General features: G+C 40.0%; 1 protein-coding gene across 3 annotated transcripts; it reads right to left on the bottom strand.

The window, feature by feature from the left end:
- Nucleotides 1-694: 694 nt before the first annotated feature.
- fam20a (FAM20A golgi associated secretory pathway pseudokinase) lies at nucleotides 695-18072 on the bottom strand. 3 transcript variants are annotated; one of them, XM_022209369.2, is made up of 12 exons: nucleotides 16958-18072; nucleotides 16163-16787; nucleotides 13268-13461; nucleotides 13093-13143; nucleotides 11660-11738; nucleotides 10023-10115; nucleotides 7274-7389; nucleotides 6566-6746; nucleotides 5153-5262; nucleotides 4950-5031; nucleotides 4798-4857; nucleotides 695-2147 (listed from the first exon to the last, which is right to left on the bottom strand). In XM_022209369.2, the coding sequence occupies exons 2-12, from the start codon at nucleotides 16525-16527 to the stop codon at nucleotides 1877-1879; spliced, it is 1602 nt and encodes a 533-aa protein (XP_022065061.1). In that variant the 5' UTR covers nucleotides 16528-16787; nucleotides 16958-18072; the 3' UTR covers nucleotides 695-1876. The 3 variants fall into 3 exon arrangements, with proteins under 3 accessions (XP_022065061.1, XP_051795554.1, XP_051795552.1); XM_051939594.1 differs by having other exon boundaries at nucleotides 16163-16770; XM_051939592.1 differs by having other exon boundaries at nucleotides 16163-18072.
- Nucleotides 18073-18225: the final 153 nt, after the last annotated feature.

The raw sequence follows: 18225 nt of genomic DNA, 5'->3' as shown, positions 1-18225 counted from the left end.
ATATTTTCAAAACTTGATCATTAACAGTTGTACTTGGCTCTGGGACACACCAGCACTCGCTGTTTAACTTTTGTTGGTCAGTTTTTAAGATGGAAAAGTTCACTTTCTTCCTTCATTTTTTAATCTGCAATGCCTCATTTTAGGGAGTGTTTATTCCTGCTGGCAGCTCTTCCCGACTGTATAAACTCTTTGGTATGAAGGTATTTACCTGCGCTTAAGAGCACATTTAATGAAAAGGGCCTCTGTGTGCTCTGATGTCTGACTTCACTTGGCATGATTCACCATGTCTAAGATCTCTTAAAAATAGTTGCAGTTATTCATCTTGCTGTACCTCACATCTAGACGGGGAACATGTCGGGTTCAAAGAACAAAGGAAACGACGACGGCCAAAACTCTGGCGTGTTCACAGAGGAAAACACAGATTTATAACACCAGAAATCTGGCTGGGATCAGAGTCACACCGGCGCTGTGATGAAATGCATGTTTGCTGGTTGCTTTACCTTGTCTGCTTCTGTGTCTCGGCCTGTTTTGGTTGACAGTGATGTCGTAAAACTAAGCAGTCTGATGAGACGGAGGATTATAAGTCTGGAAAACCGGGTGGAGTGAGCTAAATGACTGTTTAATAGGTAGCACTTTTCTCACACACACACTCTTCTGTTAATTATAGGTGATAACTTCTCTCCAATACTTGCAGTGTCGTCACATAAAATAACTTTATTTTCAAATTAAAACAACACAGATCTTTCTTTGCACAGTCAAAACACACACCAGCAGCTGATCAGTGCATCACAGCTCTCTCTTATGAATCATAACTCCTTTGGTGATTTATCAGACAGTAAGAGCGCACCGATGGCTCCATGCTGCTCCTTCAAAGGTTGAATGTATAAACCACTGACCTACAGTCATGGACAAAATTATTGGCACCCCTGGGAACTTTCCAGAAAATACACCATTTCTCCCAGAAATGGTTGCAGTGCCATAGTGATTCTTCTCATTCATGCACCCTGGATCTACAGGACAACCTGGATTGTGTGGAAGTTGACTGAGGATGTTTACCTACCATTCAGACTATCCTGCGCTGCATTCTTTCATCGGTTTTTCTCTTCCGTCCAGCGAGATTAGCCACACTTCCATGGGTTATAAACGTATTGATTATATTACACACAATGGACAAAGGAACTTCAGGATCTGTGGAGATGGTCTTGTAACCTTGTAACCGCTTCTCGGCTCTTCTTTCTCTTCTCCATGCTTGGTGTGACACTGACAGGCACACGACACAAAGGCTGAGTCAACTTTTATACGTTCTAACTGGCATCAGGTGTGATTTCTATGCTGCCAGCACCTGTTACTGCCACAGATGAGTTTAAACAAGCATCACATTCTTGAAATAAAATGATTTACCCACATTTTTAAAAGGCTGCCAACAATTTCGTCTGACCCATTTTTTGAGTTTTGTGCAAGATTATGTCAATTTTGGCTTTTTTCTTCTGCTTTTTTTTGTGTTTTTCCAAAGCACATCAAGGAAATAAACACATGTACACCAAAACAAATCTATCTGAAACAATTTCTGGAAGAAATGGTGTATTTTCTGGAAAAATTCCAGGGGTGCCAATGCTTTGGTCCATGACTGCATGTGCACATGGTGGACGTAAAAAGATAGAAATCTCTCTTAAAATGCAGCTTGGGGTGAATTTATGACCAAAACCAGCTACCTGAAGTGATTCTCTGACAGATCCCTATGAAGATTTCACAGCATCTTCCATAAACAGCTTGTTTCTTAAACCGAGTCTTCTTGGCTCACAAGGTGGCAACACTTCATCATGAAGTCTTCTCCAAAAGCAGCAACGAAGCAGAGCGATGGCTGTTTCACCCTCTGCTACCTGACCCTTTTCCCCACTGTGGCCGTCTGAGGTTTCCCTGTAGCTTTGATAAAGTCCTTGGTGATCACTTCCTCCTCGCCCAGCCTCCGGACGCAGCGCTGGACCACTCGGAGGACCTTCTGTAACCTGCGGTCCAGAGCTAAGAGGTGGGGCTCGGTCAGGACCGGACGTAGAGGGTCTCCCTCTAGAGATTCCCTCATCACGTCGCTGAGCCTGAACTCTGATCGGGCCAGAAGCTGCAGCCTCAGCAGCGTGGAGCGTTTTATCCTGAGGATAAAAAGCAGAAGGGTGAGTACACGAACCCGTAAATCCGGTTTGAAAGGCATGTTGTCTTTAACCGCCTGTTGTCCTCATTTATGGGCACCAAAAAATATTGTTTCCTTGTCTGAAGAAAATCCAAAAAAATCTGCAAAAAAATTCCCCAAATTTCTGAAAATTTGCAAAACCTTCAGGAAGAAAATTTCAATGATTCCTTAAAAGTTTCCCTTAAAAGTTTTATTTAAAAAAAATCTTAAAATATTTTCAAAAATGGAGTAAAATTTTTCCAAAAAAATCCTAAAAAATATCTAAAATGATTACATATATATATCAATAAAACTTCTATTTTTTTCTTTAAGAACATTCACAAAACGTCAAATAAAATCCAGCAAAATTTGCTGGATTTTGGTTCTTAAGAAACATTTTAAACATTTCTTTTTTCCTACCAAAAATGTTGAAAATATAGCCATCAGAAGTTCACTGTGAAAATATAGATTTTTTCCCCACATTTTCAAACTTTAAAACAGGCCAGTTTTGACCAACAGGACAACAGGAGGTTTAAGACATCACTTCAAATACACCATGTACCAGAGACAGACACGGTAAAAACAGAAAAAAATCATCAGATTTTCACCTTTTCCAAATATATTGTTTGTTCTAACCAGATTCTTTAAAAAACAAAAAAATCTGCCATCCTCAACACAACCGCGAAACCACAGAGAACTGCAGGCTGTTTACACAAAGCAGAGAGGAGACAAGCAAACAAATAAAACATGCAAGTAGAAAAACATCGGTGGTGTGTGGCGCCCACATTTCTTTCCAGTTTCTGTAATAACTGTGGGCACTTGGATAAATGTTGCACACGTGTTGATTCTAGTATTATTCAATTCTGGAAAATAAATGACAAAAAAAAAATCTAACTTTTGCTTTTTTTTCCTCCATGATTTATGGCGTAACTTTCACAATGTGTGCTGCTCATTTCTGAGGTCTTTCTCCTTCTTTATGGTTGTGCTGCTTCCATACAGGAGCAGGACTTTATATTGCGGTTAAAAATGAGCTCAAAGTGAGGAGAAATGCGACAGGAACAAAATAAGATCCAGCTTGGAGTTCAGAGGGTTAACTTGGTTTGGTTGAAGAGCAGCAGCAGCAGCGAGACGGTTCACAAACACTCCACACAGAGACACTCATTACTCCAGTCCTGGTTGAATTACAGCGGCTCCTCATTCATTACAGAATCCAGATTCTGCTGGTTACTTTTAAATCTCTGCATGGTTTGGCTCCAGTCTGCTTCTCGGAACTCTTAACCTCTTATTTTGCACCTAAACTGCTCCGATCAGAGAATCAGCATCTGTTGAAAGTTCAGCATTCCAGGCTGTAAACAAAAGAGCTTTTATAGGTTTTATTTGTCTTATTTTCAGAACAGCTGAGATCAAAAAGCTTTTAAAAACCCACCTGCACAGATTGGCATTGTATTTTATATTGTTCTTTCTAATGTTTTATGGCTGCTCTTTTAATGATCTTTTCAAGCATTTTATTGTCTTTCTCGGTGTTTTATTGTTGCTTTTTTTATATAAAGCACCTTGCAGCTCTGGCTTTCCGAAGTACTATAAAAATAAGTTTATCATATAGTCATTTTCTTAATGCCTCTGCCTTATTAACTATTTGAAAGCAAAGTTGTGAATTTCTGGGGTAAATCTGAGCAACCAAGTTTAAAATTCCCAATTTTTAATTAAACAAAAAAAAGAAAGAAAGAAAGAAAAGGATTTGTAAATGCTGCCTTATAAATTCCAGACAGCTCTTTCTGAGTCATTCCAGAAGTGGAGGACATTTTACCGTACATTTCACCCATCACATCTCAAATAATCCACGTACAAAATACTAAAACATGCAGTCGTGTAAATATACTTGTCCTGAGAGCAAATCTGAAAAAAAAATGTTTGAAAATATTTTTAAAAATGCCAAATAAGTCTGGAGTTCACCCTAAAATGCTGTTTTTCTCTTGTCCCAGCCCCCTGATGACCAAACTGAATCTACAATAAAACAAAATTAAATTTGAATCTACTTTTTTGGGTTTTTTTAATTGATGTCTCTTGTAATTGTGGGAACATTTTATGATGCATGGACCATGTGTCCCACTGCCCTGTTAGCACAACCTTTTCCGCTGGTAGAAGAAGAAAAAAGTGAATCACACGATACATCGGAAATTTACCAAAAGAACGTGCAGAGCAAAGCTATGTCGTCTCTGCTATTGTTCATATTTTCATAACACTGTCATTCTTTTGAGTTTGTTCTGGACTTTATTCCATCGGTCAGTTTGCCCTCTTGGTCTGCAGTAGCAGCTAGCTAAATATCTAGCTCCTACTGCTGAGAAAACGCTAACATTAGCATGGATTAGCAACCCTGTTACTGTGATTAGAGCAGGGTTAGCAAACAACAAATAAAACATGGAATAAAAATGGTAGCACTGATGTGTACGCTGAGCCAATCCAGGCTTTGATCGTTTATTACCTATTGTTGACGAATATGTTGCAGAAAATTGTAAAAAAAGAAGGTCTATTTTTCAGACATTTTGAAACCCAGATGTCCTCCAGTTCTGGGATGGCGCTGAAATCTGTCAGATCGAATTCTACAACAAACCCAGCAGACTGACTCTACTCACATGCAGCACTGAGTCAGAGGAGCCAGGATGGACGTCTCATCCTGAGAGTGTTTCCCGAACCTGAACACAGGATGTGACACCAAATGTGATGAAATGAAAGGTCTACACATCATTTCACAACAATACAACTCTGAACAGTGTTTCTGCCTCACCCTCTGGCATTGTCCAAGTGGAGGAGGAATCCTTCATCCCCAAATCTGGTAAAAATCTCATAGTGGTGTCTGTCCATGTTACCTGTAACAGAAGCTTTTCTTTAGTGAAGGCAAAAACTTGCTAACATATAAAGAGAAAGATTGGTTGATGTGACATTTTTAGTGCTTTTATACACAGCTGATAACATAGTGGATGAAAATACCCGTCAGAAAGTCGAAGATGGACATGTCTATGATGTTCAGGAGCCTGTTGCCTGAGTTGTAAGGATAGAGCTGCTTCACTGTGTCACAGTAGAACGGATTCACTTCCCACCTTTATAAAACACAAACAAGAGGAATGAAAAGAGATCGATGGAGAATATTATCAGTGAATCAAATAAATATCTATTATAATGTTAGAAAACTGTCTAAATTCAGTTATTTATGGCACATAAAGGGAAGTCATTTCCATTCATTTGCTGCAAACTGACATCAAAAGTTACAAAACTGACAAATGAAAAGAAACAGAATTTGGAAGAACAACTCTTTTTTTGCCCTAAAATGGAAAATAGATGAGCATCAAATTTATGCAATACCTTTATCTAACAGATATGGCTTCAGTAGCAGAAACATCCTGGCTAACATCATCTCCATCCATCTACAGTTTCTTTCTTTGCCACCTTAATATCCGTTTCCATTTTTACGCAAAATGGAGCTGACTAAAGTAAATTATGTCTGCATATAAACACCCGCTGAAGCTGTGAACCTGAAAACAACAGTCGAGCTGCCAAACTGCTTGAAGACATACAGAAGGCGAGGTCTCCAAATGTCCTGCTTCTAAATGCAGATAAAGCAAAGATATTGACTGTAGGTCTAGATAATGGAAAGATCCAGTTCTGCATTCATCATATCAGACAGTTTCTTTCAACTAAAAACTATTTTATTCTGTTATTCAGCTATTTATTACTAATCAATTAGACTCCTGTAATCTTGCTCATCTATGGCTTTGATTTTGACCCAGGTTCTAAAAATGAGCCTGGCTTCATTAAAGTTGCTGCCTGTTGCCTTCAGCGCAAATTGTAGTTGCCCTGAAAGGTCTCAACTCTGATTACTTATCTGAAATCTTATTGTGCTATCCTGCCACGAGATCCTCCAATGTGTAATTTTTAGATGTTCAAAGGCCCACATTGGCAAAGAATAAAAAAGACGAGAGAAATCAGGGCTTCTTAATGACCTACCTGAGTGGATCAGGGCCTTTAAAATGTTGCTTAAAACCCATCTTAAAATGCTTTTTTTGTGTTATTTGTGTCTGTTTTTGAATTTATTATTACTATTATTTTAACTTGTGTGTCTGCCTTTGTGTTTTTAGTATTTATGACTGTTAGTTTGTTTTATCTCAGTCAAATCTGAATCTGTTTTGTACACTGATCTGCATTTTTAAAGTTGCTATATTAGGTGTATTGTTACTATGACTACACGCTCTATAATATTATAGACGCTCCCAGTGTCGGCTAAAGACACAGCCCTGTCAGCACTGATGTCAGGATATTCTCACTGAGCAGCACAAAAACCATTAATCGGCCTACTGCGCTTTCAAATAATAATTTCTCTCGATTGAACAGAGGTTGGGCTCTCACTCTTCGCGCCCGGTGAAGGTGTAGGAGCGTGTCCAGGGGTTGGGGATGGAGATGCGGGGGGCGATGCTGAGGCCGGGCAGGTAGGCAGACAGGGATCCCTCCAGCAGGTCGGGGCGGCCGCACACCGCATATTCAGTCTTGCACACATACAGGCACTTGGCAAAGAAACACGTGTTGTTGGCTGTTTGGGAAGCAAAAAGGGGAGAACGCAAAACGAGTTCACACACAATGACTCTGCCTTCCTCTGTGTCAGTGGTGTCAGCCTTTTTTCTTAACATATAAACCTGAAGAGTTAAAAAAAATGCAAAGCTTAATCTCTTCCATACAGGAGATCCTTGTACTGGGATGAAACTAAAAATGTTTGACACGGGTTCATTTGCTGGTAAAATGGTTCTAGCTTTGTGCTACTTTACTTTTGACGCATCAAGTTTAGTTGAGTTGCAGCTGAGAGGCTTGAGAACAGATGAAATAAAACCGGTGTCGCTGACTTTTTGGTACAAGATGGTACTTTGTTCTAATTTTTTTCATGTGCAAATAAAAATCTAAGTTTTTGCTGAAGTTTTTCAGATCTTACCCTAATCTGGTCATAAGAACAGTTTATTAGATCTGAAAATGTTCCAAACTGTCTCGTATCCATACAGGTTATTGGGTTATAGACATCTTTACTGGGGTGGAGGTTTAAAAAAAGGAGTTCTCGGGCTTCTTTACCTGGTGAGGTGAAGAACACAGCTCGTAGGTCTTCATTGTGGGTCACCTGGAGAACTTCTCCTGTGACGTTCACCAGCCTGCCGGCGACCGGCGGGACCCTCCGGAAGTCCAGGATCCTGAATGAGAAGAAAACCCGAATACAATGCAAAAACTCAAAATCTTACCAAGTCTATTTGTCTTATTTTTACTCAAAATGTCTCGATTTAAGATAAATTCAGCAAGATGAAGGGACTTGTTTTAAGACAACACATCTTAAATCTCTTGTTAAGTCAAACAATCTTGAAATGATTTTGTTTTGAGTTGAATTTTACAAGAAAACTCAAAATAAGTTTAACCCTCGTGTAGTCTTGCGGGTCAAATTGACCCATTTTAAAGTTAGAAAATGTGGGGGAAAAATATATTTTCACAGTGAAACTTCTGATGTCTGCATCTTCAACATTTTTGGGAAATCTTTGAACATTTTCTGGTGGGAAAAAAAGCCATGTTAAAAAAATGTTTCTTAAGAACATTCACAAAAAAAAATCAACCAAAAATCAGGGAATTTTGGTTGATTTTTTGTAATGGTTCTTAAAGAAAATATTAGAAGTTTTACTGATATAATAATAATAACTTTATTATTTTGGAAGCTTTTTACTCATTTTTTGAAAATATTTACAAGAATTTTCTTGCCAAATTTGGGGGATTTTTTAAAATAAAAATTTTAAGGGAAACTTTTAGGGAATTACTGGAGTTTTCTTCCTGAAGGTTTTGCAAATTTTCAGAAATTCGGGGAATTTTTTTGAATTTTTTTCAGACAAGGAAACAATATTTTTTGGCGTCTGTAAATGAAGAAATCTAAAAATAGGAGGTTACATGAAAGCAAAAACCTATTTTTGAGTGAAAAACTGCTATTTTTAAGCATGTCTGGCTTATTTGAAGACACCTAAGCTAAACAATCCTGGTAAAATATCACTTAAAATAAGTTTTCCCAACTAATTTTAGGATCTCAATATTCTAAATATCATATCTTATTTCAAGAAATCTTACCAAGCCATTTTTCACTTGTTCTATTGGCAGATTTTTTCACTTATTTCAAGGGAAAAGTTCCTTGAAATAAGTTTTTTTTTCTTGCTTTGAGAGTGGCATTTTTTCCAGTCTTGAAGTGAGTTATCTCTGCTTCTACTTTACAGTCCCTGCCTGCATGAATGTAAATGTATTGTGGTCCTCCTGAAGATGATTGCAGTCTTATCTCTGTCTGCTCACCTCATTTCACAGGAGCCCACGCTTCAGTTTTACTGATTCTTATCAATGGATACGCCCCCTCCACGGCCTCCACACTGTGTAATTCAGCCGGCTGTGTTTATACACACTATCAAGAGCTTATACCTCCCCGAGGGCCAGTCGTGTCTCACAAACAGTAATCAAGCAACAATCAGTGTGTGGAGCTGAATTGCTGTTTCTAAAATTGACGGCCTTCCTCAACCCCTGATTGCGAGTGATACTGATAAGGGCCTGTGGCAGCCGAGTCAGACACAACAGAGAGAGACGACACGCTGCCACAGAGGGAAAACATGTTCAATTAAAAAAAAGAGGGGGCAGAAAGCGTGAAAGGGACGTCCAAAATGTGAGCAGTTATACAGTAAAATGACCCTCTGAGTGTAATGACAGTAACTGTTTGAGCTGCTGACTCCTCTTGTTGTCGTCTGCAGCTTGTCATTGTGTGTGGCTTCTTAATGACACCGTCTGGCTCCGATGACTGTATTTCAGAGTGAATCACCTCACCTCAGCTAATGTGCTATTGCATCAAGATGTGTGTGTCCTCATCTATGTCCAAACACTGTGGTTTCCGCTGATCAGCGAGTTGGGAAATCCTGGGCTGGGCTCACATGTTGCAATCTTTCTGGAGGCTGGTTGAAGCATTCAGGGGCAGAAGGAGACTCTTTTTTTTCTATTTGTTGGAGAGTATGTGGAATTTTTATGATTTTTTGTTTTTGTTTTTGTTTATCGGTGTGTGCTATTACAACAGCGTGTTTCTATGATTACCATCTAATTTAATTGCTGCTCCTCTAAGGCACAGTAAATGTTTTTGATCATTTCTGTGGTTTTTACCGTCTGAACTTCAACAAAACTAACAATCCACAGCCAGGGTGATGGCACGAAGGCTGATGCATGTTTACGGTGGTGTGTTTACCATATTCAACTGCAAGTTAATGTTCTAGCATTTGCTAAGTAGCTCCAAACACAAAGGGATTTTTTTTTTTGACTTAAAGTTACTTTTATTGCTGGTTGAATAAAAGTAACTTTAAGTCAAAATTTACTACAGGTATGAATAATTTCAGGCTTGACTGTATGTATCCTCAACTACACACCAAGAACAATGTGTTATATTTTAAAAGCTCATTATATTATCCACAGGCTCAGATCTTCATCTCAAAAGCAACTCTGGCTAGCATATAAATGCAGTGAAATAGAAAGTACAGTATGTCCCTCTGAAATGTAGTAAACGGAAATGATAAAGTAGCATAAAATGGAAATACTAGTAGCAAAGTACCCTAAAACTGCACCCAAGTAAAGTACTTGAGTAAATGCCCTTATTAACTTTCCACCACTTGTGTACCCAAGGAAATAAGCGGCACCAATAAAATAACAGATGTGTAACCAAAACCAAAATTACCCCCACGCATCGGTGTCACTTCATTTTAAAGAGCAAACAGTAAAAACAGCCAGAGTGTAAAACTGCAAACACAACAAAGTGATAATGAGGCTGCACCTGTCCAGGTGGAAAGCGGCGATCTCTGCGTTGTGTCTCTGGAAGTCGACAAAGTAGAAAGAGTCCTCTGGAGTCTCCTCGTCCCTCTGCTGCCTGAAACACACACAGCGATGAAGCTGTCAGTCACTATAGTCTCCTCTGTAATATATAATCAACAAGACGTTTACTGTGCTGTTCAGAAGCAGCCTCAGGATGAACACATTAATTAACACGCTTACTGTTACACTTACTGTACTGTTATATAATTATGTAACTTAATGCAATTTTTTATGGCTTGTTGGATTTCACATCAGCTCAGTGCTTCAAACGCACATGCAGAGGCGGAAAGTACATCTACTCAAGCACTGATAATTGTGACAGGCTTCACTCAAATATTTCCATTTTATGCTGCTTTCTACTTTCACTGTTCTTCATTTTAAAAGGAAGTTATTGTACTTTCGGCTCATTTATCTGACAGCTTTAGTCCCTTTAAGATGAAGATTTTACACGAGATGAAGACAACATAACCAGCTTTTCAAGTACAACACATTATTAAAGATTAAACCAGTGGCTTCCATCTTCTTTGGGCTTTTGATGTCTTACAAAAAGCAGTGTGCAGTCAGTCAGATTGTAGATGTCTTTGAGTTCCGCCAAATAGATTGCTTTTTTCCGACAAACTGCTCACTTGGGTTCGCTTTCATAACCGTTCAAATGATCCGACATCTCGCTGAAAATCAAAGGTTAATAAAGCTGAAACATGAGAACAGATTTGTGCCTCAGAACTTAGGTTTTTCTTTTTCCTTCTAACATAAATCATCTAATGACACCTCAGATTTATCTGCTGTTTCTGTGTATAAAAGTGAATATAAAGTAGTTTAAATCTTCCGCAGCTACAACACTAACAAGCTGCTGACACACTGATGTTTCACTATTAATAATCTAATGGTGTCATAAATAATATTTTATTCAAAGGGAACAAACCAGAACTTTCACATGAATATGTTCAACTACATTTTGCTGCTAATACCTGCCGGACTTTTCCATGTAATAGATGTAATGGAGTATTTCTACATCACTATATTGCTACTTTAATTTAACCCTCGTCGTGTCAAATTGACCCATTTTAAAATCTGAAAATGTGGGAAAAAACATATTTTTATGTCCACATTTTCAATATTTTTGGGAGATTTATGAACATTTTTTGGTGGACAAAAAGAAATGTTAAAAAAATGTTTCTTTAAGAACATTCGCAAAAAAAAAAATCAACCAAAATCCAGTGAAACTCGCTGGATTTTGGTTGACTTTTATCTGAATGTTCTTAAAGAAAATATTTCAAGTTTTACCGATATATATGTAATCACTTTAGGTAATTTTAGGATTTTATTTTTGAAGATTTTTACTCATTTTTTGAAAATATTTAAAAGAATTTTCTTGTCAAATTTGGGGGACTTCTTTAAAATGCAACTTTTAAAGGAATTATTGGAATTTTCTTCGTGAAGGTTTTGCAAATTTTCAGAAATTTGGGGATTTTTTTCAGACAAGAAAACAATATTATTTGGTGCCTGTAAATGAGGACAACAGGAGGGTTAAGTGAAATATCTGAATACGTCTTCCATCACTGCATATATAGTGTTTGATTTAAAAAAATCTAGATTCACCTCATCGGTTTGAACATGGCTTTCGCAAAGTTCTTCATTTTCAGAGCCAGCTTCAAGTGATGTCCGCTGGGTTTCACCACTGCAGGAGAGACACACAAAGAAGACGCATACGAGTTTAAATGATCCAACTTTATATCCGTTTATTATTTCGAAACTGACTCCCACTTTACACCGAGTCAAATTTTGTGCTTGAACATTAGTTCAGAGAGAAAATGAGCATCAGGTAACAGAGTCAGGCTTGGAGTTTTCAGCTTTGAATCCCCAGAGGCCAGTTTGAACTGTGGAATATTTTCTGGGTCTGCCTGCTCCCTGTGATAAAGTAATTGGAGGTTAGTCACACAGCTTGCGCTCTTTCAGCGGGCAGCATTCCTCCCTCTCAGTCAGTGTGTATATTATGTCACAGCAGTAGGCCAGACTAACCACACACACGCCTCCCCCCCCCCCCCCGTCGAGCTCTCTGAAACTTCAGAGTATTAATAGTTAACAATCGCTTTGGGTTCTACAATCAGAAATTTGCTGGAAACGAATCAAAGCGGAGACCGAGCAGCTTTTAGTGGTCGACGAACGGCGTCGCTCTTTTGGTCGCTGAAATAATGAGGAAGTTTCACGAGGTTAAATTTAAACACGAGGGACTGATTGTTTTGCTGCTCGTTTCTTTCTTGGCAGTGAATCATGTTTGTGTGGTCACAGAAACAGGACAAAAACAATGACTAGAACTGGCTTCATCTGTATTGGCCTGTGTTGGAGTCAAACACATACTATAAAGTTATTATTATGACTAAAATATACAAAAAACGGAGCTATTTTTAATCCTTAATGCTCACATTAGCAGCTGAAAAGCACATTAGAGCCTTGACACATGTGTTCTATCCATTTGTAAGCCTCATTAGGTTCTCTTAGCCAACAGCTAGCTGCAACACTACTCCATCCATCTATTGTTTGTCATGTCAGCGACTTTCAATTATCCATCCGTACATTTGCAGCTTTGTCTTGCATGTGGCTCTGAGGTAAAGTAGGAGATGGCAGCGTAGGTGGTGGCTGCTGTGTGAGACGTCGGCTTCCCTCTGAGCACGAAAGACATCAAACATTCAATTAAGGGCTCTGTCTTTGAACGCAAGCGAACGCCTGGTGTTTATGCCCCAGAGCAAGTGTCTCACACGTGGAGACAAATCTGAATTTTGGTGCCAAACGAACAGCAAAATCCGCATTATCACAAAGGCAGCAGTGTGTTAGTCTTCCGATGGTACCGCCAAGCAGAGAGGAGAAGCAGGGAGGGAAACAAAACAGAGAAACAAAGAGGCGAGTCAGAAATCACGCTGTTACACACTGCGCACAAAAAAGCAGAATTACACAGCGTGAGATGTGAGATAACGAACATAAAAACCCAAACTCCCTGGAAAGTCTCATGAAAGGCAGGGGTGAGCAGACCGTACCTTGAGTGCAATCACAGGCTCCTTTTAGGGCTTTCTCATCTTGAGTGTAATCTGGAAGAGAATTGATGAAATTAGAGGTTTTATATGCAGAACACTGAACAAAAACTACCATCTAAGAGTAAAGCATCCATTATTAACTGATTCCTTGCATACATATGTTTTAAATCCCATTCACCTGCGCTGACGACTGCCATGTTCTGCATGTCCTTGAGGAGCTGGAGGACAGCGGGGTCGTCACGGGAGTACAGAGCGTAGCGGTTGATTCCCAGGTGGAACTTCATCCAGCTGGCGTCGGGGTCGTAGGTCACTTCATGCTCGGTCACAGTGAGGTTGGCCACAGCAGCCGCCTCACTGTACAGCTTCATATGTCTGAGGAGGAGGAACAGAGGTTACAGGACGTTATGATCTCTCTAATCTAATATCGGGACTTTAAGAAAATAGCTGACACATTCACTTGCTGTACAGACTTTTTTCTGTAAAACAACCAGAAATGCTGCGTGACTTAAAATCAATTTGGCTGACTTAAAGAGGCCAGGGCTTCTGCTTTGGCTGAACCTGAGATGGCAACTGTAACCCTGTGAGAGCCAAATACAGAAAAAAAAAGAGCAAAAAATAAATGAATAAAATTAAACTAAAAATTATACATAGATACATTCAAGCCTGAAATTATTCATACCCCAAGCAAATTTTTAGTTAAAATTACTTTAAAATGTAAACAAAAGCTGAGAAATGATTTTTTTTCCACAATGATGCCACTTGTACGTCATCTTATTGTCTTTTGGGAAACACCTGTGTCTTTTCCAATAAAAAAAATGGCTAGTTGAATAAAAGTAAATTTAAGTCAAAATTTGTTAAGGGTATAAATAATTTCAGGCTTGACTGTATACATACACACACACACGCACACATATATCACACACACACACATATATATATATATATATATATATATATAAAAATAGGAAAAAATTAAAATAGAATAAAATAAAACTAAACAAAATAAATGAAAGATATAAGTAATAGAAAATAATAAAAAGCATATATATATATATATATATATATATATATATATATATATATAGAGAGAGAGAGAGAGAGAGAGAGAGATAGAGAGATATAAATTGGTCATTGAATAAACCCCTAAAAATTAATTTTTGTGGGTCCAAGTTCCACTTATAGAAGTTTTCTCTTTGAAAAAAAAATCCTTTTCTGCCTTAAAATGGCCTAATGCATGAATCTGTGAAGTCCCTGCCTGTTAATCCACCAACCCTTCTGCTATTAGGTGCAGCTCGAGCACATCAGCTCTCCCACAACTCCATTAAAACACTCTTAAACTACTCTGCGCTACACAATGGCATGTTGTAATATTGGAGTAATTCACTCAGACGTATTTGAACTGAAAACTAATTCTGAATAAAAAGACAGGATTGGTTCCTTAGGTTTGTTACATATGAAAGCCCAAAAGCTAGAAGCCATATTTTTGACGCTGTCACCAGTACACTGCAATTTTAAAGTGGAAATGCTCTGTTATCGCACTGACTGCTTATTTCTATCATATGTCTTCTAGCAAATAAAGTGACACATAAAAGCACCATATGGGCATGTTAGCAAGATAAAAAAAAAACAGTTTTTATTGGAGAATGTCTTTAAACAACTGCTATATGGGAATCCCAAGCAGGAAGGTTAAAATTACTCTGAACATTTTTTTATGGCCAGCATTTCATTTTGTGTAGCCTACAGACTTGCAGCTCTGTTTGGTTCCAGAAATTTGTGGCGTGGACATGCATTCAACGGGTTTTATTTTAGAGCAGGCCATACATAAATGCATTACAAACAAAGGAAAATCTGAGAAAGCATGTTGGGATACAAACAACTACTAAATATATAAAACACATTGTGGTTTACAGCTAGTTTTATTTGCCAATTTACACTTGTGTCCATCTCTCATTTACTATATTCAGCCCAGTGTTATGTTACATTTCTCACTTATGGGCTTTATGTTGTGTTCAAATGCAGTTGTAACACATTTAAAATTTCTGCAGACTCCTTCACTTCCCCTCTAGCTAAAGCAGAAACAAGAATAATTTGATAGCAAAAGAAAGCAGCCTGTGGTGAGAGGAGCACCACATGGCTGGAGCTGACCACACTGAGTGGGTCTGCGCAAACAAACTTCATCACAGGCTGGAGTGACGTTCGGCGATAATGGGCTAAAAATATGTGTTTGTTTGTCGGTCATCCTGCCATCTCAGCGGCCAACCAGAAGTGACAGATTGGGCTAATCAGGACTCTGGACAAGTGCAGACCACAGAGTGTGGAGCAGAGCACAGAGCTGAAGCGGAAAAGGGATTCTTGCGTGCACATTAAAACTGCCTCATTTGAGCCGTCTCTGTCAAAACATGTGTTTACTGCAACGCCAAGATGCTGCTGCTGTTGCTGCAAGATTTTGCAACAAGCCTCTGGGCTATCCATTGTTTTTGTGCACATTTGTAAGGCAGCAGAGAGAGAAGATCCATTCCTCATATTTCTTCTTATTTTCCACCTTAAGAGCCCAAAATCTGTATCTCTCGGAGGGAGTGCACTGTGTCGGGATAGACAGACAGCCTCACAAGCCAAGACAGCTACAGCTCCCAAAGATTAACTTGGATTTCAGCTGCTTTAAGTCCCTGTTTACCTTAAAGATCCAAGCTCTCAGAGTGACATGTTTGTGAAGGGTTTTTGCTTCAGCCCACTTGACATGAGGCTTTTATGACGCACAGAATTGTCAACACATTCTGCTATTTATCTGTGGGTATATATCCATTACCACGAACAAAGTGCATTCATGGATGAGTGCTTTGTGTGTGCTTTAGGGTGGGTTTGACTGTAGTGTCACTGACCCTGCCTCTCGACCACAGTCAAGCTTCAACACGTGCTCTCCCAGTGGAAACATTCAGCCAAAATGAACATGTTATTCTTTCACAGTGAAGTTAAGTAACACTGGCAAGTTTGAATAACTGACAGTGCAACATTAAAGCCACTGTGGAGGAGATAAACCTCGGTGTTATTTCAAAAAGTGACATCAGCAGCTTACCTTTCCCAGCGTGACACCTTCCTCCTGTAGTACTCGATCAGCTGCTCCACCTGCAGCAGCCTCTCCTCCGGCCCCAGCGCCGGAGTCTGGATGTTGTACAGAGTGTGAGCGAACAGCTTCTCCAGCTTCGAGCCTCCATCTGCAGGTTCAGGCGTAGCACCGTCCAGCAGCGGCACAGAAGTCCAGTTGGAGAGCAGCGGCGTGGCCAGACCCCCCTGCTTGGGGAGGCTGAGGTTGCTGGGGCCACATGAGCAAGAGTGTGTTCGCCCCAAACTCCTCAGCTTTGGCAGGAGGATGAAGTAGAGGTCAGCAGAGAAGATAGCTGTCAGGGTTGCAGCCAAGAAGAGACGGTCTCTTCTCAGCATTGTGGAAATTAAGAGTTGAGAGATAAAAGAAACAAGAGAGGAACAAAGGTCCTGACTATATGCTGCTCCAGAGTGTGCGAGGCATCACTTTGCCTTCCTCCAGTCTCCCACACAGTCAGCCAGGCAGAGGCAAGCAGTCGCAAGATTGGTCCAAGTCTCTCTCGTTCTCTGGTCTCTCTGTGTTTCAGTCTGTTCCTTCCAGCCTCACTTCTTTTTCTTCTCCTCCTCCTCCCTTGGCAGCAACTAAAGAAGGAGCAGAGCTGAGAGCGAGCATGTGTTAGCAACAGTCACTGACAGTTTGGCTGCTTTCAGGGACCTGCTGCTCTGAAGGAAGAGAGAGAGAGAGAGAGAGAGAGAGAGAGAAAGAGGGAGAGCGAGTCACTTCATTGTGGGTGTGTGTGCGCAGGTATGTACACAAACATCAAGTTACCGGGTAGCAGATTGAGAGAGCGAGTCAAAGCAGAAGTCCTTGAAGCAGGAAGGGGTGGACACAATGCGCTTCTCCTTATCACAGCAGATCTGAATGAAACCACGTCCAGCTGGTGTATTCACTCTGATGCAATGCATGAGTTTGTGTGCAAGCGCAGCTCCAAGTCCAGTTTTCATTGCTGTGTGTGTAAGCTGGCTGCCTTCCTCCACGATTTCTGGCAGGAAGACTGTGAGTGTGTAAATTTACGGAGAGTGTGACTTGCCTTGACATCCCTTCTTTTTTTCCCCCCAAGAAGGCGTGGAAACAAGCCTCCCTTCCCTTCTGTCATCTTCTTGTCTCCACCCTCCTCCTCCTGATTAAGTCCACTTTCACTTCTCCTTCAGCTTATCAAGTCTTCTCTCCTCCGTCATCCCCGCTTGAAACTTTCATCCTCTTTGCGCCTCTCCTCTCATCCCTTCCTGCCCCTCTCTCCTCTCCTTCTCTTTTTGTTTTGCTTCTTTACGCCACAGACCTCCAGTCTGTCTCGCTCCAGGCAAAAATTCCCAGCTGCACTTTCCTTCCTGCTGCAGTTCCCACACATGAGTCCTTCACTTTTCTCTCCTTTTTCTCTGCTGACACGCACGGAAAAGGCAGAGCAGGACAAAAACAACAAATACAGCTTCTTGCACAACTTCAAAAATGAGGAAACACGGGGAAAAATAACACCATCTCTACCTGATTCCTCATGAAAACATACAGTGTATAAATTACGATTGCTGCTCGTTGCCTGTGTCTACCCTAAAAGCCCTGGGCAGCTTTATAGTGAAGCAATGAAAGTCTCACCGGGCATTTCCCAGCCTGCATCTGTGCTGTTGTTACTGTGGTATTTTGGAACATCTGTCATCTGCTTGGGTGTGTGTTTGTGTATGTGTGTGTGTGGAACTCTGGCAAAATTACGCATCGATGTCTGGGAGTAGCTCTCCAGGGTGTTTTACGCTCTCTGAAGAGAAAACAGGCTGAGAGAAGCCGATGTTGGAAATTAGTGAAAGGAAGCTTTAACTTGCCATTTAGCCAGATTGTAGAGGAGCTTCTGTTTTGCCTCAACACTCACAGACTAAGTGGGCGACAGCCATCTAAAAGTTTGTTTTTTTTCAAGCCACAACTGCAAAAACCAAAAAGAGACACTATTGTCTAAAAGCAGATATTTTTGAGATTATGCATTTGGGTCAAAACAACAAGCAGAAATCTGATTTATCACGACTGAATGAACTTTCCATTTTAAAATGTGC

The sequence above is a fragment of the Acanthochromis polyacanthus genome, chromosome 19, assembly GCF_021347895.1.
Source record: "Acanthochromis polyacanthus isolate Apoly-LR-REF ecotype Palm Island chromosome 19, KAUST_Apoly_ChrSc, whole genome shotgun sequence".
In the NCBI taxonomy this organism is placed as follows: Eukaryota; Metazoa; Chordata; class Actinopteri; family Pomacentridae; genus Acanthochromis; species Acanthochromis polyacanthus.
The sequence above is the reverse complement of the archived record's forward strand: the minus strand, read 5'-3'. Positions and strand labels throughout refer to the sequence as shown.